Source organism: Lytechinus pictus, chromosome 2, assembly GCF_037042905.1.
Source record: "Lytechinus pictus isolate F3 Inbred chromosome 2, Lp3.0, whole genome shotgun sequence".
NCBI classification, from domain to species: domain Eukaryota; kingdom Metazoa; phylum Echinodermata; class Echinoidea; order Temnopleuroida; family Toxopneustidae; genus Lytechinus; species Lytechinus pictus.
The window spans coordinates 30,990,001-31,013,012 of NC_087246.1; the positions used below are offsets into that span (position 1 = coordinate 30,990,001).

Consider the following 23,012-nt stretch of genomic DNA (forward strand, 5'->3'; position numbering starts at 1 on the left):
TCATTTACGTATTTTTTTAAACACAAATTATTTGTTTGTTTGCCTTTATTCCTGCGTTCAAACTAATTCAATATCAAATATGACACAATTAGATTCAATATGCAAAACAATAATTTATGGTGTCCATTGTTTTGTTTTATCGTTGAAGGATGATTAAATAATTTATTTATCCTTTTATGGTTAAATTAGAATAAACAAGCGCAAGTGCAAAGAAGTATTCAGTTTGGAAATGTTGTCTTACATGTTACAGAATCCTGTTGTATACAGTTTTGGTAAATGTTAAAATTGTGTGTATTTCTTTTTCAAATTTAAATTGGTATGGGATTTTTTTCCAACAGGACTCTCAAAGTCATTGAATAGTATATGATTGGATAAACATTATTCAAAACAGTTAAATAAGTTCATAACATATAGCATACATATTCTTAAAATACCCCCAATTATCTATCAGTCAGTTTAAGGCCCTGCTCAAAACATACCTTTTCAATCAATGAATCCCAGTTCTGGGTCGGTCGTTGGAGGTGCACACCAGTTTTAATATGTTAGTATTTTTTTCTCTCTCTTAATGATTTTTGTCACACTTTGTGTTATTATGCCCATTGAAGTTTTCCCCATGTTAAGTTAAATACAGAATACAGCGCGCTTAGAATCGCCCGTATTAAGCGCCCTATAAATGTTATGTATTATTATTATTATTTTAAATATATATTGAAACAAAGAAAAGCTTGTGTAATGTGGATTAAATCACCCACCCTGCCCCCCCCCCCAATTTTCAAAGTTGGAATTTATTGTCAGATAAATTGAAAGATATATTATAAAACATGTTGTGTAAAAATGTGATTTAGGTAAAATGTAAAATGAAATGTCTAACTTTAAAGGTCAAGTCCACCCCATAAAAATGTTGACTTGAATAAAATGAGAAAAATCAAACTAGCATAACACTGAAATAAGAAAGTTATGACATTTAAAGTTTCGCTTATTTTCCACAAAACAGTGATATGCACAACACAATGACATGCAAATGAGACAGACGATGATGTCCCTCACTATTTATTTTGTTTTTTATTGTTTGAATTGTACAATATTTTATTTTACAGATTTGACAATAAGGATCAACATGAATGAACCATATAGTATTAAACAATGGTAATTCCACATGTTCAGGGGGAATTAATCTTTGTATCACTTGACAATGTGGAGAAAATTAGAATATTTCATAATAATGAAATACAAAAGAATTAGTGAGTGGATGACGTACGTCATCAGTTTCCTCATTTGCATACCGACCAGGATGTACATATAACTGTTTTGTAAAATTAACCAAATCTTTAAAATGTCATAACTTTCTTATATTTTATCAAATTTTGATGAAATTTTCAGTGTTATGCTTGTTAATTTTTTCTCCTCTTATTCAAATTTTCTTTTGGTTGGGGTGGACTTGTCCTTTAAAAAGGTCGATCTCCGACAATTTCTTGAAGTCTTTTCTCTTACTTTGTGGTCGAAAATATCGCTTTCTGATATGCAATATCAGTATAGATAAGTGTCATTATAATGAGAACATTGCCTAGAGAAGGCGCCACATCTGATAAATTGAAAACTACTAAATTCCATAAAGAATCCGTAAATGAAAATTGATATAGCGCGGTAGCTACTCAGGCCAGTGTAAAGCTAGAATGGTAAAATAACAGGTCAACATTATTATTAACCCTTTTTACCAAGGTTGTAGACAGTAGACAGGCTTCATACTAATAACTTAGGCTATATCCTATACAATGTTTTATCATCTGATATTAAAACATATATATTACTTGTGCTTATAGATCGTAATGAATAGCACAGAATAGCACAGAATCAAGCACACGAACCCGCATGTTAATTTTGTTTGCATAGTTTGAATATTTAGGTGCTAAATTAACTCTGTGCAAAATTTGGCGAAAATGACAAGGATTTCATTTTAACTGTGGAACGTCCTTAAATAATTTTTGAACGATATTAAGCATGTATTGGTTAATGCTGAGTGATGCTGGGAAGAATTATTGACCATTTCAAACTCGTTTACATTAAAATCATGAAACATACCCACACAAATTATAAACAAATACAAAAATAAGTTCCCCATTTTTCAAAGTGCCAGAATTATTAAATGAAATGATTTTGAGCAAAATAATTTGGCATGATTATTCAATGCACTCATTTACAACTGTGTGCAGATGCTGATTCATCGAGTCGATGCATATGAGTGAGCTCGTAATTCCCTTTTTTATTATTAGTCATGTACTTTGTTCTAAAAAAAACAGGAACCTGGACTTATTTTCATTGTACGTTACTTCCCTTTGTTTTAGATTAAAGGACAAGTCCGCCCCACCCAAATATATTTGAATAAAAAGAGAAAAAATACAAAAAGCATAACTCTGAAAATTTTATCAAAATCGGATGTAAAATAAGAAAGTTATGACATTTTAAAGTCTCGCGTAATTTCACAAAATAGTTATATGCACATCCTGGTCAGTATGCAAATTAGGAGACTGATGATGTCATTCACTCACTAAATCTTTTGTATTTTATTATATGAAAAATGAAATTTTCTAATTTTCTCCTCATTGTCAAGTGAAACAACGATTAATTCCTCCCTGAACATGTGGAATTAGCATTGTTTAAAACTATATGGTTCAGTCAAGTTGGTCCTTATTGTCAAATCTGTAAAAAAAATGAAATATTGTATAATTCAAAAAATAAAAAACAAAAGAAATAGTGAGTGAGCGACATCATCGACTGTCTCATTTGCATGTCACTGAGTTGTGCATATCACTGTTTTGTGAAAAATGAGTGAAACTTTAAAATGTCATAACTTTCTTATTTTACATCCGATTTTGATGAAATTTTCAGTGTAATGCTAGTTTGATTTTTCTCTACTTTTTCACATCAACATTTTTCTGGAGCGGACTTGACCTTTAAATAAAGGTGATACTTTAAGATATATATATATATATATAGTTATGCCTACCTGGTCCAGACAGTGCACCCTTTTCAATATTTTTTTACGTTTTCCCTTTCTTATTCCCTGTGTTTCTCTTATCATATTTCTAGTCGTATTTTACTAGAACAGAGGTATTTCTGACTAGGATATATGTCCGAAATGTGACTGTCAGTGATTGTCATATCAGTTGCTCCCAGCTGACTACTAGTACTAGTCTATAGTCAATTTGACTGATTTGATTTATGAGTGCATGGCAGTAGCCATTTATTCCCCCACTTGTTGTACCGCCCTGGTTGATTGCAAGCTAGGATTACACCTACATAATATTCAATGTTAAAGCCCATATGACGTTAGATGTTTGATTTTCCAATTTTTAACCCGAGGGCAGATAAAACAATACAATTATGAGCCTACTCTGCTACTTTTTTAAGGCATATATGTCGCTAGGAAAACTACGTGTTTATGGTCCAATTTGCGCGGGTATGAAAAGACTAAAATACTTGATAAAGGGTGTAGATTTCCCCCGGGGGGGGGGGGGGGCACTTACATTGACCAGTGGATACCATGCGCGACCAAAAAAACACGTAAAAGGGATGTTTTTTTCAAGATAGGGCACGTTACGTACGTAACGTAATAAGGGTATCAAAAACACTAAAATAATGAAAAAAGGGTATCTATTTTCGCTAGGAAAGCTACGTGTTTAGGGTCAATTTTGCGAGGGTGTAAAAAAAGTTTTATAAAGCATGTACTTTTGGCCCCAAGAGTCAACACTGTTTAGAGTACTAGTAGACAATTTGCGCGAGGTGTGGGAGGTGGGGCTGCACTAAACACAATGATGTAGGTAAAGGTAAACCGACGACCGACGTCCGTGACATCAGTTGAACAAAAAAATATCGCTGTACTTGTTTAGGGGGTCAATTCAGGGAATACTTGCTAAGGGTATCGTTTTGTTTTCAATACTTGTTAAGGGTAGGGTTTCACACGCCAATACTTGAATAAGGGGTGCATTTTCAGAATATGGAAAATACGTGTTTAGGGTGCTTTTCGAGACCCCATGGTCGCGCATGGTATCCACTCGTCAATGGAAGTGGCCCCCTCCCCCGGGAGATTTTCCCCAAGACTACGTGTTTAGGGTCCGATTTGAGGGAGGAATGTGGGTTAGCCAAGGGGGTGGTACTAAACCCAATGAAGGTACAGCTAAAGCCGACGTCCGTGAATAACGTCCGTGACATAACAATTAAGATATTGTACTTGTTTAGGGGGTCGTCAATTCAGGGAATACTTGTCAAGGGTACCGTTTTGTTTCCAGTAATTGTTAAGGGTAGGGTTTCACACGCCAATATTTGTTAAGGGGTGCATTTTCAGAACATGGAAATACCTGTTTAGGGTGCTTTTCGAAACCCCGTGGTCACGCATGGTATCCACTCGTCAATGGAAGTCCCCCCCCCCCCAACGAGCTTAATTATTTTTTTTTCTATATTTTGTTTTCTCTATATTTTGTTTTCTATGTGTAATATTGTTTGTAATATATTACATGTATTTTGCATTTGATTATAAATTATGATTCGTGTAGAAATGTTGAACAAAGACTTTCTTTAAAAAAAATTATATCTGCACACAGTCTGTATATCTCCAAGCAGGTTGCACATTGTGGTAAAATCGTAACCCGGTACCGTAACATGGCCGTGTGACATGAAGTAGATATTCGAGGTCGAACCCTGCACACATTTTTTTCCGATGGTGAGGTTAAAAGTCGGTCCAGACGTAAATAATGCTTGATAAAAATAATGACAATAATCCGGGGGGGGATTCTCTCCAAAACGGTTCTAACTCTCTGATTGGATGAAACTGTGCAATCACCCCCCCCCCCGGGGGGGGGGTAGTCAAATATATGAAGAGTTTAGTTGCAAAAGGGGTTAGGTCCACTTTGGACCATTCCGAGAAAAACCATGTTTTTTTATTCTCGCATACTGCAATATTCTTATGAGAAACTAAATTGTCATGATGTACTACCCTATCATGTGAACATAAAATTGGGTTTATAAGAAATCTACCTGTATTCAATTTTTTTCAATGTATTCTTTTAAAAATTGTCATTGTGGACCTAACCCCTTTTGCAAGTAATCTGAAATGAATCCAATTTATTTTTATTTAAAAAGTGATTTTTCTTTGCCACTTTTATTCACGTTTTCATGTGAATTTCAAATTTTCTTTGTTTTCATCAGAGCGACTAAAAATTTAGAGGTTTTGAGACAGAAAACAAAATTTATGAACAATGGACCTAACCCCTTTTGACAAATGAGCTCTTCAGAAGAGTTTGTTTGCAAAAGGGGTTAGGTCCACTCCAAGAAAATCATTTTTTTTATTCTCCTATATTGCAATATTCTTATGCGAAACTAAATTTCCATGATACCCTACCATGAGAACATAAAATTGGGTATAAAAGAAATCTACCTGTCTTCATATTTTTTGAAATATTCTTTTCCAAAAAAAATTATGTGTGGACCTAACCCCTTTTGCAACTAAACTGAAATGGACCTAACACCTTTTGAAAAAAAAAGTGATTTTTCGTTGCCATTTTAGATCCCTTTTTAATGGGAATTTCAGCTTTTCTTAGGTATCATCTTATAGAGCTACTAAAAATCTATACATTGAGACAAAAAAAATTCAAATTTGATGAAAAATGGACCTAACCCCTTTTGCAAGTGAGCTCTTCATATACACATGCGTGACCAAAGACGTTCCACAGTTAAAATGACGTCCATGTCATTTTCACCCAATTTTGCTGAGAGTTGCACTGGTATCTATGAATTATGTAAATGCAAAAAAATAACATAGTTTCATGTCCTTATTTTTTTTCTACGGGACTTCAAAGTCGCCGTATTTGAATGATATGAAATGTTACGCTGTCAAGAGAATTATGCCTCTCTGTTTTTACCAAATGAGTTTAAATCATCTTTACTCTGTCAATATTGCACCAAACTTCATCAAACTTTCAGGATATGTAACTAAGTGGATACCAAAGTACGAGAATGTCTTATAATTGGCAAAACTATATAAGACTATATATGCTGATCTCTAAAGTAATACAACTATACAAGAATGTTGCATAAACTTTATAAAAAAAAAAATCTTCAACAGACGTGAATCTATTCGAAAATTAAAAAAAAGTATAGTTTAAGCTGCATTTTATTCAAAATCCATGTCATTATCATCAAATTCGGCAAAATTGTTAAGGAATGCATTGCAAAGGTGTAGGGAAGTAAAAAATATGGGATCCATGTGCTTGTTTTTAAACTATCAGTGCCCAAAATGTTTGTTTTGCGAGTTGGCTATTAGAAAATCGCCTAAAATGCGCCGAAAACATGCAAAAGTCTGATAATACCGTCTAAATTGAGAATGGTTCCGTAGTTCTGCTCCCAAACATTCAAAATCCATGCCATTTACACCATACTCTCTAGATTTGTGGAGGAATATATTCTAAAGACGTTAAAACATTGAAAATATGGGGTTCATGCGCTTGTTTTTAAACTATCAGTGTCCAAAGTGTTGCGAGTTGGCTGAAACAGTCTAAAATGCGCCTAAACCGGACAATAGTCTAATACCGTCCAAAGTGTCTAAAATGCGAATGGTTCCGTGTTCTGCTCCAATTGCAAACATTCAAATCTATGTCATTTTCATCATACTCTCTATATATGTAGAGGAATATATTCTGAAGACGTTAAAACATTAAAAATATGGGGTCCATGTGCTCGTTTTTAAAACTATCACTGTCCAAAGTATTGCGAGTTGGCTTGAACAACCCAAAGTGCGCCGAAAACAAGTCTGATAATACCGTCTAAACTGCAAAATCCTGGTGTCTTTGTGATTCCGGAATATGAAAGCTTTAGTTAGGCCAAGATCTGCATCACAAATACTGAAATAGGCCTCCTGGATTGGACTTGACCATTTTATACACATATAGCCCCAGGGACGTTTGGGTTGCCGCAGTAAGTACATGATGGTGAAAAATCTTTGGAGTGCCAAATATTAAAAGTAGGCCTACACAATAAATTACTCCTTCTTCTTCTTCTTCGGGGTTGATCTGCCTTCTTCAAACTTTGAGCATATTATGTTCTTCATTTCATTATTTCTGTTTTGTTGTTATATTACAAAGCATTTCCCAAACAAAGGATCGATTGTATACCTTGATTTTTTTGTTTGTATTTACAGCATCAATTCGGCTGGTTGATGGCTCAACGGACTACAATGGACGGGTTGAAATCAGTTACTTTGAAGAATGGGGAACCGTCTGTGACGATCTCTGGGATGATACTGATGCTACAGTAGTGTGTCGGATCCTTGGTCTGGGTACTGATGGTACTGCGTATCAGAGCGCCTACTTTGGGCAGGGTACAGGGAACATCATTCTCGACAATGTCCAGTGTGTGGGAACGGAAACAGATCTTGTCTCTTGTCCTAGTAATGGACTTTTAAATCACAATTGCGGGCATTCTGAAGATGCAGGAGTACAATGCTTTAATGCAACATCTGGTGAGTTTCAAATAGCAGAGTTATTAGAAAGACCATTTGATAATTACAATAATGATAATAATAAGCGTCTTGGCCCAGTGGATTAGTCTTCTGACTTTGAAACAGAGGGTCGTGGGTTCGAATCCCAGCCATGGCGTAATTTCCTTCAGCAAGAAATTTATCTACATGGTGCTGCACTCAACCCAGGTGAGGTGAATTGGTACCCGGCAGGATTAATTCCTTGAATGCACCGAGCGCTGAAAGGCAGCTCGAGCTAAAGCCCGGGTAATAATAATAAACAATGCGCCTCGGAATAGAATATTTCTAGATAGATGGCGCTATATAAATGCCTATTAATAATTAATAATAATGATGATGATTGTTTGTTTGTTTGTTTGATTTATTTCCGTATATAAAATAACAGATACAGAGTACATACAAATACATATAACATGAGATGATGAGGTCAATATTAAGATACAATAATAAAAGGTAAAAAATAAAGTAAATTATACGGCTGGTAGTCCATATTCAGCTGCAATAATGCATTGCTGCTGGTCTTCCATGGAGCCAGTTTACTTACAAAAAGGCTATGATTACCATAAAATAAAGAAAGTTGACCATCAGACATATAAGTGAAATCATTAAAAACAAAGAAAAATCATATAACCTACTCCTACCCCCCTACCCCCGGTACAAATCAGTGGTTTAATTTCATTTAGCACAGATATATTTCAAAAATGTACTTTTAAAAGAATTGAAAGTGGTGACATTACGCACGCACAAAGAGATTCTGTTGAATTCAGATGCAGCTCGGTAAGAGAAAGATATTTTACAACTATTGGTTCTAGGTCTGGGTAAACATGATGATGATGATAATAATAATAATATTAATAATTCATGAGATCTCAGGTATCAATGGAGGATCCAGACGTGGTATTGAAATATTTTTTCTTCATTTTAAATCTTCAATGCGTCATCTTCAATTGATATGCCCTACATACATGTAGTGTTCCATTTAAAGCTGAAATCAGTTTGAAAATGTTCAGTGAATAACCACATTTCATATCTGGGACATGTTGATAATTTGATATGACCATCAGGGATCAATGAACTCAATTCAGCCATCATCCAATGTCTGGTCATGCTGGATAGATGAGTAGCAGTGTCATGATCCCAAGTGACACAGTTGAATTCATGCTATCATTTGTAGATAATCAAATGTCACATCCATCTGAAGGTCTTGTAATTAATTGGTGACTGGATTGATTTCAAAATTAGTCCATCTTTTGAAATCCAATTAATTCATGAAAATTTGCTCATTCAATAACATGGTGAGTGGTCGGATTGATCAATCTCAAACTTGTCACATATATGCAGGAAGCATACCCTCTGTGGAAAAGTAAATAAACCCACAATGAGTAAACTTTGACCGTTTCTAGAACTCGAATTTTTTATTGCTTGTCAAACTATCAAGGTTTACATCAAATGGAATTCGAAAAAGAATTTCAAAGTCATTGGTGAAATGAATTAGCATTTCCTCTTTCCTTCAACATTAATATATGCATTTCTTCTTTCCTTTGCTATTCTCAGAATCAATCCGTCTTGTGGGTGGCTCATCTGATTCTGAAGGTCGAGTGGAAGTCTATTACAATGGAGAGTGGGGAACTGTATGTGATGATTTGTGGGATGATACCGATGCTACAGTGGTGTGTCAGATCCTTGGTCTGGGTGGTTCAGGGACTGCACGAAGTAATGCTGCCTTTGGAGAAGGTAGTGGAAACATCATTCTTGACAATGTTCAGTGTGACGGAACTGAAACAGATCTCTTTGCTTGTCCTAGTAATGGTCCAAACAATCACAACTGTGGCCACAGTGAGGATGCAGGAGTTGTATGCACCAGCACAACGACATCGTCACCTGCTGGTGAGTTCTTCTTTAATAGGAGGCTATAATAATATTTAATTGTTGTGGAGACCTGAAGAAGACATTTTTTCGATAATGATATCAAAATTGCAAGTTTTTTTGTTAACTTAAGTTCTCAAATGTCAACCAAATACCAAAGATCATACCTGAGTTTCTACATGATTACATGTAGGTTGATGAGTTCTTAAATTCTTGATGTTTCTCAAAATCATTGAAAATTATGAATGACCTCCAGTCTTCCAATTTGCAAGTTACGTCTTTCAGATAAGATACTTTTGGATAGCTTGTATACATGGTACAATTTCGGCACTTGGCTTATGGATCATTGAACTTTTAAAATGTAACCTAGGTGGCAAATTAACTGAATGGTTTAAATGGTATTTGGATGCATGAAAATGCTTGTGAATCATATTCATGAACTATAAAATTTCTTGAATACCAAGGCCAAGTGGGAGTCTATATCGATATAGCTTAGAGTTTTGTGTCAGATTGTTGATCTAGGTGGTTCTAGGACTGTCTTTTGTTACAGATGATTGATTGATTGGTGGTGATTTTTTTACCTGATTGCTAAGAAAGCATGAATGCTTGTAAGCAAGCAACCAGAGGACCGACGGCTTAAGGTCCCCTCCGAAGGACCTGGTACTGAGAATTAATGCCTTACCAAAGGGCACTAGCGCACCAAGTGGGAATCGAACCCGGGTCACCGGAATACGAGTCCCCCGCTCTACCGACTGAGCTATCGCGCCTCCAATAAGATGCATACAGTCTCCTTTTATGTGTCTTTATACATTTATCCTGCATTTCCTCTTTCCTTTACTTTCAGAAACAATTCGTCTTGTGGGTGGATCCTCAGATACTGAAGGTCGAGTGGAAGTCTATTACGATGGAGAGTGGGGAACTGTATGTGATGATTTGTGGGATGAATCAGATGCTACAGTGGTTTGTCAAATCCTTGGTCTAGGTGATTCAGGGACTGCACGAAGTAATGCTGCCTTTGGAGAAGGTAGTGGAAGCATCATTCTTGACAATGTGGAGTGTGACGGAACTGAAACAGATCTCTTTACTTGTCCTAGTAACGGTCCAAACAATCATAACTGTGTGCACGGTGAAGATGCAGGAGTAGAATGCACCAGCACAACTACATCTTCACCTACTGGTGAGTGCTTTTTAATAGAAGGCTATAATGATAACTAATTGTTGTGAAGACCTGGAGTAGTCCTTATTTTTCATAAAGATGGCTATGTTTTTGAGGTACAAATTTCTGAAATGTCAACCAAATATCAAAGATCATTCCTAGCTTTCTCAATGATCAGTTGTAGCTTGATCAGCCTTCAAGTCCTTGATGTTTCTTAAAGACTTTTAAAATCATGAAGGACCTTCACTCTTCCAATAAGATTTCAGACAAGACAAATTCTTGATAGCTTGTATACATTGTACAATTTCAGCACCTGGGAATCACTGAACTTTTTAAAGGTAACCTAGCTTGCATACTTCACTATATGAAAAGATAAAAATGATCATACTCAAGATCATGTAAAAATAATTATAATATACAACATTAATATATGCATTTCTTCTTTCCTTTGCTATTCTCAGAATCAATCCGTCTTGTGGGTGGCTCATCTGATTCTGAAGGTCGAGTGGAAGTCTATTACAATGGAGAGTGGGGAACAGTATGTGATGATTTGTGGGATGATACCGATGCTACAGTGGTGTGTCAGATCCTTGGTCTGGGTGGTTCAGGGACTGCACAAAGTAATGCTGCCTTTGGAGTAGGTAGTGGAAACATCATTCTTGACAATGTTCAGTGTGACGGAACTGAAACAGATCTCTTTGCTTGTCCTAGTAATGGTCCAAACAATCACAACTGCGGCCACAGTGAGGATGCAGGAGTTGTATGCACCAGCACAACGACATCGTCACCTGCTGGTGAGTTCTTCTTTCATAGGAGGCTATAATAATATCTAATTGTTGTGGAGACCTGAAGAAGACATTTTTCGATAATGATATCAAAATTGCAAGTTTTTTTTGTTAAATTAAGTTCTCAAATGTCAACCAAATACCAAAGATCATACCTGAGTTTCTACATGATCACATGTAGGTTGATGAGTTCTTAAATTCTTGATGTTTCTCAAAATCATTGAAAATTATGAATGACCTCCAGTCTTCCAATTTGCAAGTTACGTCTTTCAGATAAGATACTTTTGGATAGCTTGTATACATTGTACAATTTTGGCACTTGGCTTATGGATCATTGAACTTTTAAAATGTAACCTAGGTGGCAAATTAACTGAATGGTTTAAATGGTATTTGGATGCATGAAAATGCTTGTGAATCATATTCATGAAATATAAAATTTCTTGACAGATCGGCTACAAAAAAACTTTTGCTCGAATATTCTTGGAATTGATCCGTATTGTGGGTAGCTCTATTATGAATACCAAGGCCAAGTGGGAGTCTATATCGATATAGCTTAGAGTTTTGTGTCAGATTGTTGGTCTAGGTGGTTCTAGGACTGTCTTTTGTTACAGATGTATACAGTCTCCATTTATGTGTCTTTATACATTCATTCTGAATTTCATCTTTCCTTTACTTTCAGAAACAATTCGTCTTGTGGGTGGATCCTCAGATACTGAAGGTCGAGTGGAAGTCTATTACGATGGAGAGTGGGGAACTGTATGTGATGATTTGTGGGATGAATCGGATGCTACAGTGGTTTGTCAAATCCTTGGTCTAGGTGATTCAGGGACTGCACGAAGTAATGCTGCCTTTGGAGAAGGTAGTGGAAACATCATTCTTGACAATGTTCAGTGTGACGGAACTGAAACAGATCTCTTTGCTTGTCCTAGTAATGGTCCAAACAATCACAACTGTGGCCACAGTGAAGATGCAGGAGTAGAATGCACCAGTACAACAACATCTTCACCTACTGGTGAGTGTTTTTTAATAGAAGGCTATAATGATAACTAATTGTTGTGAAGACCTGGAGTAGTCCTTATTTTTCATAAAGATGGCTATGTTTTTGAGGTACAAATTTCTGAAATGTCAACCAAATATCAAAGATCATTCCTAGCTTTCTCAATGATCAGTTGTAGCTTGATCAGCCTTCAAGTCCTTGATGTTTCTTAAAGACTTTTAAAATCATGAAGGACCTTCACTCTTCCAATAAGATTTCAGACAAGACAAATTCTTGATAGCTTGTATACATTGTACAATTTCAGCACCTGGGAATCACTGAACTTTTTAAAGGTAACCTAGCTTGCATACTTCACTATATGAAAAGATAAAAATGATCATACTCAAGATCATGTAAAAATAATTATAATATACAACATTAATACATGCATTTCTTCTTTCCTTTGCTATTCTCAGAATCAATCCGTCTTGTGGGTGGCTCATCTGATTCTGAAGGTCGAGTGGAAGTCTATTACAATGGAGAGTGGGGAACAGTATGTGATGATTTATGGGATGATACCGATGCTACAGTGGTGTGTCAGATCCTTGGTCTGGGTGGTTCAGGGACTGCACAAAGTAATGCTGCCTTCGGAGTAGGTAGTGGAAACATCATTCTTGACAACGTTCAGTGTGACGGAACTGAAACAGATCTCTTTGCTTGTCCTAGTAATGGTCCAAACAACCACAACTGTGGCCACAGTGAGGATGCAGGAGTTGTATGCACCAGCACAACGACATCGGCACCTGCTGGTGAGTTCTTCTTTAATAAGAGGCTATAATAATATATAATTGTTGTGGAGACCTGAAGAAGACATTTTTCGATAATGATATCAAAATTGCAAGTTTTTTTGTTAACTTAGGTTCTCAAATGTCAACCAAATACCAAAGATCATACCTGAGTTTCTACATGATTACATGTAGGTTGATGAGTTCTTAAATTCTTGATGTTTCTCAAAATCATTGAAAATTATGAATGACCTCCGGTCTTCCAATTTGCAAGTTACGTCTTTCAGATAAGATACTTTAGGATAGCTTGTATACATGGTACAATTTCGGCACTTGTCTTATGGATCATTGAACTTTTAAAATGTAACCTAGGTGGCAAATTAACTGAATGGTTTAAATGGTATTTTGATGCATGAAAATGCTTGTGAATCATATTCATGAAATATAAAATTTCTTGACAGATCGGCTACAAAAAACTTTTGCTCGAATATTCTTGGAATTGATCCGTATTGTGGGTGGCTCTATTATGAATACCAAGGCCAAGTGGGAGTCTATATCGATATAGCTTAGAGTTTTGTGTCAGATTGTTGGTCTAGGTGGTTCTAGGACTGTCTTTTGTTACAGATGCATACAGTCTCCATTTATGTGTCTTTATACATTCATTCTGAATTTCATCTTTCCTTTACTTTCAGAAACAATTCGTCTTGTGGGTGGATCCTCAGATACTGAAGGTCGAGTGGAAGTCTATTACGGTGGAGAGTGGGGAACTGTATGTGATGATTTGTGGGATGAATCGGATGCTACAGTGGTTTGTCAAATCCTTGGTCTAGGTGATTCAGGGACTGCACGAAGTAATGCTGCATTTGGAGAAGGTAGTGGAAACATCATTCTTGACAATGTTCAGTGTGACGGAACTGAAACAGATCTCTTTGCTTGTCCTAGTAATGGTCCAAACAATCATAACTGTGGCCACAGTGAAGATGCAGGAGTAGAATGCACCAGCACAACAACATCTTCACCTACTGGTGAGTGTTTTTTAATAGAAGGCTATAATGATAACTAATTGTTGTGAAGACCTGGAGTAGTCCTTATTTTTCATAAAGATGGCTATGTTTTTGAGGTACAAATTTCTGAAATGTCAACCAAATATCAAAGATCATTCCTAGCTTTCTCAATGATCAGTTGTAGCTTGATCAGCCTTCAAGTCCTTGATGTTTCTTAAAGACTTTTAAAATCATGAAGGACCTTCACTCTTCCAATAAGATTTCAGACAAGACAAATTCTGGATAGCTTGTATACATTGTACAATTTCAGCACCTGGGAATCACTGAACTTTTTAAAGGTAACCTAGCTTGCATACTTCACTATATGAAAAGATAAAAATGATCATACTCAAGATCATGTAAAAATAATTATAATATACAACATTAATATATGCATTTCTTCTTTCCTTTGCTATTCTCAGAATCAATCCGTCTTGTGGGTGGCTCATCTGATTCTGAAGGTCGAGTGGAAGTCTATTACAATGGAGAGTGGGGAACAGTATGTGATGATTTCTGGGATGATACCGATGCTACAGTGGTGTGTCAGATCCTTGGTCTGGGTGGTTCAGGGACTGCACAAAGTAATGCTGCCTTTGGAGTAGGTAGTGGAAACATCATTCTTGACAATGTTCAGTGTGACGGAACTGAAACAGATCTCTTTGCTTGTCCTAGTAATGGTCCAAACAATCACAACTGCGGCCACAGTGAGGATGCAGGAGTTGTATGCACCAGCACAACGACATCGTCACCTGCTGGTGAGTTCTTCTTTCATAGGAGGCTATAATAATATCTAATTGTTGTGGAGACCTGAAGAAGACATTTTTCGATAATGATATCAAAATTGCAAGTTTTTTTTGTTAAATTAAGTTCTCAAATGTCAACCAAATACCAAAGATCATACCTGAGTTTCTACATGATCACATGTAGGTTGATGAGTTCTTAAATTCTTGATGTTTCTCAAAATCATTGAAAATTATGAATGACCTCCAGTCTTCCAATTTGCAAGTTACGTCTTTCAGATAAGATACTTTTGGATAGCTTGTATACATTGTACAATTTTGGCACTTGGCTTATGGATCATTGAACTTTTAAAATGTAACCTAGGTGGCAAATTAACTGAATGGTTTAAATGGTATTTGGATGCATGAAAATGCTTGTGAATCATATTCATGAAATATAAAATTTTTTGACAGATCGGCTACAAAAAAACTTTTGCTCGAATATTCTTGGAATCGATCCGTATTATGGGTGGCTCTATTATGAATACCAAGGCCAAGTGGGAGTCTATATCGATATAGCTTAGAGTTTTGTGTCAGATTGTTGGTCTAGGTGGTTCTAGGACTGTCTTTTGTTACAGATGTATACAGTCTCCATTTATGTGTCTTTATACATTCATTCTGAATTTCATCTTTCCTTTACTTTCAGAAACAATTCGTCTTGTGGGTGGATCCTCAGATACTGAAGGTCGAGTGGAAGTCTATTACGATGGAGAGTGGGGAACTGTATGTGATGATTTGTGGGATGAATCGGATGCTACAGTGGTTTGTCAAATCCTTGGTCTAGGTGATTCAGGGACTGCACGAAGTAATGCTGCCTTTGGAGAAGGTAGTGGAAACATCATTCTTGACAATGTTCAGTGTGACGGAACTGAAACAGATCTCTTTGCTTGTCCTAGTAATGGTCCAAACAATCATAACTGTGGCCACAGTGAAGATGCAGGAGTAGAATGCACCAGCACAACAACATCTTCACCTACTGGTGAGTGTTTTTTAATAGAAGGCTATAATGATAACTAATTGTTGTGAAGACCTGGAGTAGTCCTTATTTTTCATAAAGATGGCTATGTTTTTGAGGTACAAATTTCTGAAATGTCAACCAAATATCAAAGATCATTCCTAGCTTTCTCAATGATCAGTTGTAGCTTGATCAGCCTTCAAGTCCTTGATGTTTCTTAAAGACTTTTAAAATCATGAAGGACCTTCACTCTTCCAATAAGATTTCAGACAAGACAAATTCTTGATAGCTTGTATACATTGTACAATTTCAGCACCTGGGAATCACTGAACTTTTTAAAGGTAACCTAGCTTGCATACTTCACTATATGAAAAGATAAAAATGATCATACTCAAGATCATGTAAAAATAATTATAATATACAACATTAATACATGCATTTCTTCTTTCCTTTGCTATTCTCAGAATCAATCCGTCTTGTGGGTGGCTCATCTGATTCTGAAGGTCGAGTGGAAGTCTATTACAATGGAGAGTGGGGAACAGTATGTGATGATTTATGGGATGATACCGATGCTACAGTGGTGTGTCAGATCCTTGGTCTGGGTGGTTCAGGGACTGCACAAAGTAATGCTGCCTTTGGAGTAGGTAGTGGAAACATCATTCTTGACAACGTTCAGTGTGACGGAACTGAAACAGATCTCTTTGCTTGTCCTAGTAATGGTCCAAACAACCACAACTGCGGCCACAGTGAGGATGCAGGAGTTGTATGCACCAGCACAACGACATCGGCACCTGCTGGTGAGTTCTTCTTTAATAAGAGGCTATAATAATATATAATTGTTGTGGAGACCTGAAGAAGACATTTTTCGATAATGATATCAAAATTGCAAGTTTTTTTGTTAACTTAAGTTCTCAAATGTCAACCAAATACCAAAGATCATACCTGAGTTTCTACATGATTACATGTAGGTTGATGAGTTCTTAAATTCTTGATGTTTCTCAAAATCATTGAAAATTATGAATGACCTCCGGTCTTCCAATTTGCAAGTTACGTCTTTCAGATAAGATACTTTTGGATAGCTTGTATACATGGTACAATTTCGGCATTTGTCTTATGGATCATTGAACTTTTAAAATGTAACCTAGGTGGCAAATTAACTGAATGGTTTAAATTGTATTTTGATGCATGAAAATGCTTGTGAATCATATTCATGAAATATAAAATTTCTTGACAGATCGGCTACAAAAATCTTTTGCTCGAATATTCTTGGAATTGATCCGTATTGTGGGTGGCTCTATTATGAATACCAAGGCCAAGTGGGAGTCTATATCGATATAGCTTAGAGTTTTGTGTCAGATTGTTGGTCTAGGTGGTTCTAGGACTGTCTTTTGTTACAGATGCATACAGTCTCCATTTATGTGTCTTTATACATTCATTCTGAATTTCATCTTTCCTTTACTTTCAGAAACAATTCGTCTTGTGGGTGGATCCTCAGATACTGAAGGTCGAGTGGAAGTCTATTACGGTGGAGAGTGGGGAACTGTATGTGATGATTTGTGGGATGAATCGGATGCTACAGTGGTTTGTCAAATCCTTGGTCTAGGTGATTCAGGGACTGCACGAAGTAATGCTGCATTTGGAGAAGGTAGTGGAAACATCATTCTTGACAATGTTCAGTGTGACGGAACTGAAACAGATCTCTTTGCTTGTCCTAGTAATGGTCCAAACAATCATAACTGTGGCCACAGTGAAGATGCAGGAGTAGAATGCACCAGCACAACAACATCTTCACCTACTGGTGAGTGTTTTTTAATAGAAGGCTATAATGATAACTAATTGTTGTGAAGACCTGGAGTAGTCCTTATTTTTCATAAAGATGGCTATGTTTTTGAGGTACAAATTTCTGAAATGTCAACCAAATATCAAAGATCATTCCTAGCTTTCTCAATGATCAGTTGTAGCTTGATCAGCCTTCAAGTCCTTGATGTTTCTTAAAGACTTTTAAAATCATGAAGGACCTTCACTCTTCCAATAAGATTTCAGACAAGACAAATTCTGGATAGCTTGTATACATTGTACAATTTCAGCACCTGGGAATCACTGAACTTTTTAAAGGTAACCTAGCTTGCATACTTCACTATATGAAAAGATAAAAATGATCATACTCAAGATCATGTAAAAATAATTATAATATACAACATTAATATATGCATTTCTTCTTTCCTTTGCTATTCTCAGAATCAATCCGTCTTGTGGGTGGCTCATCTGATTCTGAAGGTCGAGTGGAAGTCTATTACAATGGAGAGTGGGGAACAGTATGTGATGATTTCTGGGATGATACCGATGCTACAGTGGTGTGTCAGATCCTTGGTCTGGGTGGTTCAGGGACTGCACAAAGTAATGCTGCCTTTGGAGTAGGTAGTGGAAACATCATTCTTGACAATGTTCAGTGTGACGGAACTGAAACAGATCTCTTTGCTTGTCCTAGTAATGGTCCAAACAATCACAACTGCGGCCACAGTGAGGATGCAGGAGTTGTATGCACCAGCACAACGACATCGTCACCTGCTGGTGAGTTCTTCTTTCATAGGAGGCTATAATAATATCTAATTGTTGTGGAGACCTGAAGAAGACATTTTTCGATAATGATATCAAAATTGCAAGTTTTTTTTGTTAAATTAAGTTCTCAAATGTCAACCAAATACCAAAGATCATACCTGAGTTTCTACATGATCACATGTAGGTTGATGAGTTCTTAAATTCTTGATGTTTCTCAAAATCATTGAAAATTATGAATGACCTCCAGTCTTCCAATTTGCAAGTTACGTCTTTCAGATAAGATACTTTTGGATAGCTTGTATACATTGTACAATTTTGGCACTTGGCTTATGGATCATTGAACTTTTAAAATGTAACCTAGGTGGCAAATTAACTGAATGGTTTAAATGGTATTTGGATGCATGAAAATGCTTGTGAATCATATTCATGAAATATAAAATTTTTTGACAGATCGGCTACAAAAAAACTTTTGCTCGAATATTCTTGGAATCGATCCGTATTATGGGTGGCTCTATTATGAATACCAAGGCCAAGTGGGAGTCTATATCGATATAGCTTAGAGTTTTGTGTCAGATTGTTGGTCTAGGTGGTTCTAGGACTGTCTTTTGTTACAGATGTATACAGTCTCCATTTATGTGTCTTTATACATTCATTCTGAATTTCATCTTTCCTTTACTTTCAGAAACAATTCGTCTTGTGGGTGGATCCTCAGATACTGAAGGTCGAGTGGAAGTCTATTACGATGGAGAGTGGGGAACTGTATGTGATGATTTGTGGGATGAATCGGATGCTACAGTGGTTTGTCAAATCCTTGGTCTAGGTGATTCAGGGACTGCACGAAGTAATGCTGCCTTTGGAGAAGGTAGTGGAAACATCATTCTTGACAATGTTCAGTGTGACGGAACTGAAACAGATCTCTTTGCTTGTCCTAGTAATGGTCCAAACAATCATAACTGTGGCCACAGTGAAGATGCAGGAGTAGAATGCACCAGCACAACAACATCTTCACCTACTGGTGAGTGTTTTTTAATAGAAGGCTATAATGATAACTAATTGTTGTGAAGACCTGGAGTAGTCCTTATTTTTCATAAAGATGGCTATGTTTTTGAGGTACAAATTTCTGAAATGTCAACCAAATATCAAAGATCATTCCTAGCTTTCTCAATGATCAGTTGTAGCTTGATCAGCCTTCAAGTCCTTGATGTTTCTTAAAGACTTTTAAAATCATGAAGGACCTTCACTCTTCCAATAAGATTTCAGACAAGACAAATTCTTGATAGCTTGTATACATTGTACAATTTCAGCACCTGGGAATCACTGAACTTTTTAAAGGTAACCTAGCTTGCATACTTCACTATATGAAAAGATAAAAATGATCATACTCAAGATCATGTAAAAATAATTATAATATACAACATTAATACATGCATTTCTTCTTTCCTTTGCTATTCTCAGAATCAATCCGTCTTGTGGGTGGCTCATCTGATTCTGAAGGTCGAGTGGAAGTCTATTACAATGGAGAGTGGGGAACAGTATGTGATGATTTGTGGGATGATACCGATGCTACAGTGGTGTGTCAGATCCTTGGTCTGGGTGGTTCAGGGACTGCACAAAGTAATGCTGCCTTTGGAGTAGGTAGTGGAAACATCATTCTTGACAATGTTCAGTGTGACGGAACTGAAACAGATCTCTTTGCTTGTCCTAGTAATGGTCCAAACAATCATAACTGTGGCCACAGTGAAGATGCAGGAGTAGAATGCACCAGCACAACAACATCTTCACCTACTGGTGAGTGTTTTTTAATAGAAGGCTATAATGATAACTAATTGTTGTGAAGACCTGGAGTAGTCCTTATTTTTCATAAAGATGGCTATGTTTTTGAGGTACAAATTTCTGAAATGTCAACCAAATATCAAAGATCATTCCTAGCTTTCTCAATGATCAGTTGTAGCTTGATCAGCCTTCAAGTCCTTGATGTTTCTTAAAGACTTTTAAAATCATGAAGGACCTTCACTCTTCCAATAAGATTTCAGACAAGACAAATTCTGGATAGCTTGTATACATTGTACAATTTCAGCACCTGGGAATCACTGAACTTTTTAAAGGTAACCTAGCTTGCATACTTCACTATATGAAAAGATAAAAATGATCATACTCAAGATCATGTAAAAATAATTATAATATACAACATTAATATATGCATTTCTTCTTTCCTTTGCTATTCTCAGAATCAATCCGTCTTGTGGGTGGCTCATCTGATTCTGAAGGTCGAGTGGAAGTCTATTACAATGGAGAGTGGGGAACAGTATGTGATGATTTCTGGGATGATACCGATGCTACAGTGGTGTGTCAGATCCTTGGTCTGGGTGGTTCAGGGACTGCACAAAGTAATGCTGCCTTTGGAGTAGGTAGTGGAAACATCATTCTTGACAATGTTCAGTGTGACGGAACTGAAACAGATCTCTTTGCTTGTCCTAGTAATGGTCCAAACAATCACAACTGCGGCCACAGTGAGGATGCAGGAGTTGTATGCACCAGCACAACGACATCGTCACCTGCTGGTGAGTTCTTCTTTCATAGGAGGCTATAATAATATCTAATTGTTGTGGAGACCTGAAGAAGACATTTTTCGATAATGATATCAAAATTGCAAGTTTTTTTTGTTAAATTAAGTTCTCAAATGTCAACCAAATACCAAAGATCATACCTGAGTTTCTACATGATCACATGTAGGTTGATGAGTTCTTAAATTCTTGATGTTTCTCAAAATCATTGAAAATTATGAATGACCTCCAGTCTTCCAATTTGCAAGTTACGTCTTTCAGATAAGATACTTTTGGATAGCTTGTATACATTGTACAATTTTGGCACTTGGCTTATGGATCATTGAACTTTTAAAATGTAACCTAGGTGGCAAATTAACTGAATGGTTTAAATGGTATTTGGATGCATGAAAATGCTTGTGAATCATATTCATGAAATATAAAATTTTTTGACAGATCGGCTACAAAAAAACTTTTGCTCGAATATTCTTGGAATCGATCCGTATTATGGGTGGCTCTATTATGAATACCAAGGCCAAGTGGGAGTCTATATCGATATAGCTTAGAGTTTTGTGTCAGATTGTTGGTCTAGGTGGTTCTAGGACTGTCTTTTGTTACAGATGTATACAGTCTCCATTTATGTGTCTTTATACATTCATTCTGAATTTCATCTTTCCTTTACTTTCAGAAACAATTCGTCTTGTGGGTGGATCCTCAGATACTGAAGGTCGAGTGGAAGTCTATTACGATGGAGAGTGGGGAACTGTATGTGATGATTTGTGGGATGAATCGGATGCTACAGTGGTTTGTCAAATCCTTGGTCTAGGTGATTCAGGGACTGCACGAAGTAATGCTGCCTTTGGAGAAGGTAGTGGAAACATCATTCTTGACAATGTTCAGTGTGACGGAACTGAAACAGATCTCTTTGCTTGTCCTAGTAATGGTCCAAACAATCATAACTGTGGCCACAGTGAAGATGCAGGAGTAGAATGCACCAGCACAACAACATCTTCACCTACTGGTGAGTGTTTTTTAATAGAAGGCTATAATGATAACTAATTGTTGTGAAGACCTGGAGTAGTCCTTATTTTTCATAAAGATGGCTATGTTTTTGAGGTACAAATTTCTGAAATGTCAACCAAATATCAAAGATCATTCCTAGCTTTCTCAATGATCAGTTGTAGCTTGATCAGCCTTCAAGTCCTTGATGTTTCTTAAAGACTTTTAAAATCATGAAGGACCTTCACTCTTCCAATAAGATTTCAGACAAGACAAATTCTTGATAGCTTGTATACATTGTACAATTTCAGCACCTGGGAATCACTGAACTTTTTAAAGGTAACCTAGCTTGCATACTTCACTATATGAAAAGATAAAAATGATCATACTCAAGATCATGTAAAAATAATTATAATATACAACATTAATACATGCATTTCTTCTTTCCTTTGCTATTCTCAGAATCAATCCGTCTTGTGGGTGGCTCATCTGATTCTGAAGGTCGAGTGGAAGTCTATTACAATGGAGAGTGGGGAACAGTATGTGATGATTTGTGGGATGATACCGATGCTACAGTGGTGTGTCAGATCCTTGGTCTGGGTGGTTCAGGGACTGCACAAAGTAATGCTGCCTTTGGAGTAGGTAGTGGAAACATCATTCTTGACAATGTTCAGTGTGACGGAACTGAAACAGATCTCTTTGCTTGTCCTAGTAATGGTCCAAACAATCACAACTGCGGCCACAGTGAGGATGCAGGAGTTGTATGCACCAGCACAACGACATCGTCACCTGCTGGTGAGTTCTTCTTTAATAGGAGGCTATAATAATATTTAATTGTTGTGGAGACCTGAAGAAGATATTTTTGATAATGATATCAAAATTGCAAGTTTTTTTGTTAAATTAAGTTCTCAAATGTCAACCAAATAACAAAGATCATACCTGAGTTTCTACATGATTACATGTAGGTTGATGAGTTCTTAAATTCTTGATGTTTCTCAAAATCATTGAAAATTATGAATGACCTCCAGTCTTCCAATT

The 23,012-nt window shown here is 36.5% G+C and overlaps 1 protein-coding gene across 8 annotated transcripts in view; it reads left to right on the top strand.

Moving 5' to 3' along the window:
* LOC129281473 (uncharacterized) overlaps positions 1 to 23,012 on the top strand; it is a 65,131-nt gene that overhangs the window by 194 nt on the left and 41,925 nt on the right. For 7 of the 8 annotated variants that reach the window (XM_064115404.1, XM_064115414.1, XM_064115419.1 and 4 more), the window contains exons 2-18: positions 7,190 to 7,510; positions 9,083 to 9,415; positions 10,239 to 10,571; positions 11,012 to 11,344; positions 12,015 to 12,347; positions 12,788 to 13,120; positions 13,789 to 14,121; positions 14,562 to 14,894; positions 15,565 to 15,897; positions 16,338 to 16,670; positions 17,339 to 17,671; positions 18,112 to 18,444; positions 19,115 to 19,447; positions 19,888 to 20,220; positions 20,661 to 20,993; positions 21,664 to 21,996; positions 22,437 to 22,769. In XM_064115404.1, coding sequence (XP_063971474.1) covers positions 7,190 to 7,510; positions 9,083 to 9,415; positions 10,239 to 10,571; positions 11,012 to 11,344; positions 12,015 to 12,347; positions 12,788 to 13,120; positions 13,789 to 14,121; positions 14,562 to 14,894; positions 15,565 to 15,897; positions 16,338 to 16,670; positions 17,339 to 17,671; positions 18,112 to 18,444; positions 19,115 to 19,447; positions 19,888 to 20,220; positions 20,661 to 20,993; positions 21,664 to 21,996; positions 22,437 to 22,769 — 5,649 coding nt within the window. The remainder of the gene's footprint in view (positions 1 to 7,189; positions 7,511 to 9,082; positions 9,416 to 10,238; positions 10,572 to 11,011; positions 11,345 to 12,014; positions 12,348 to 12,787; positions 13,121 to 13,788; positions 14,122 to 14,561; positions 14,895 to 15,564; positions 15,898 to 16,337; positions 16,671 to 17,338; positions 17,672 to 18,111; positions 18,445 to 19,114; positions 19,448 to 19,887; positions 20,221 to 20,660; positions 20,994 to 21,663; positions 21,997 to 22,436; positions 22,770 to 23,012) is intronic. The other variant, XM_064115429.1, reaches the window with a different exon arrangement.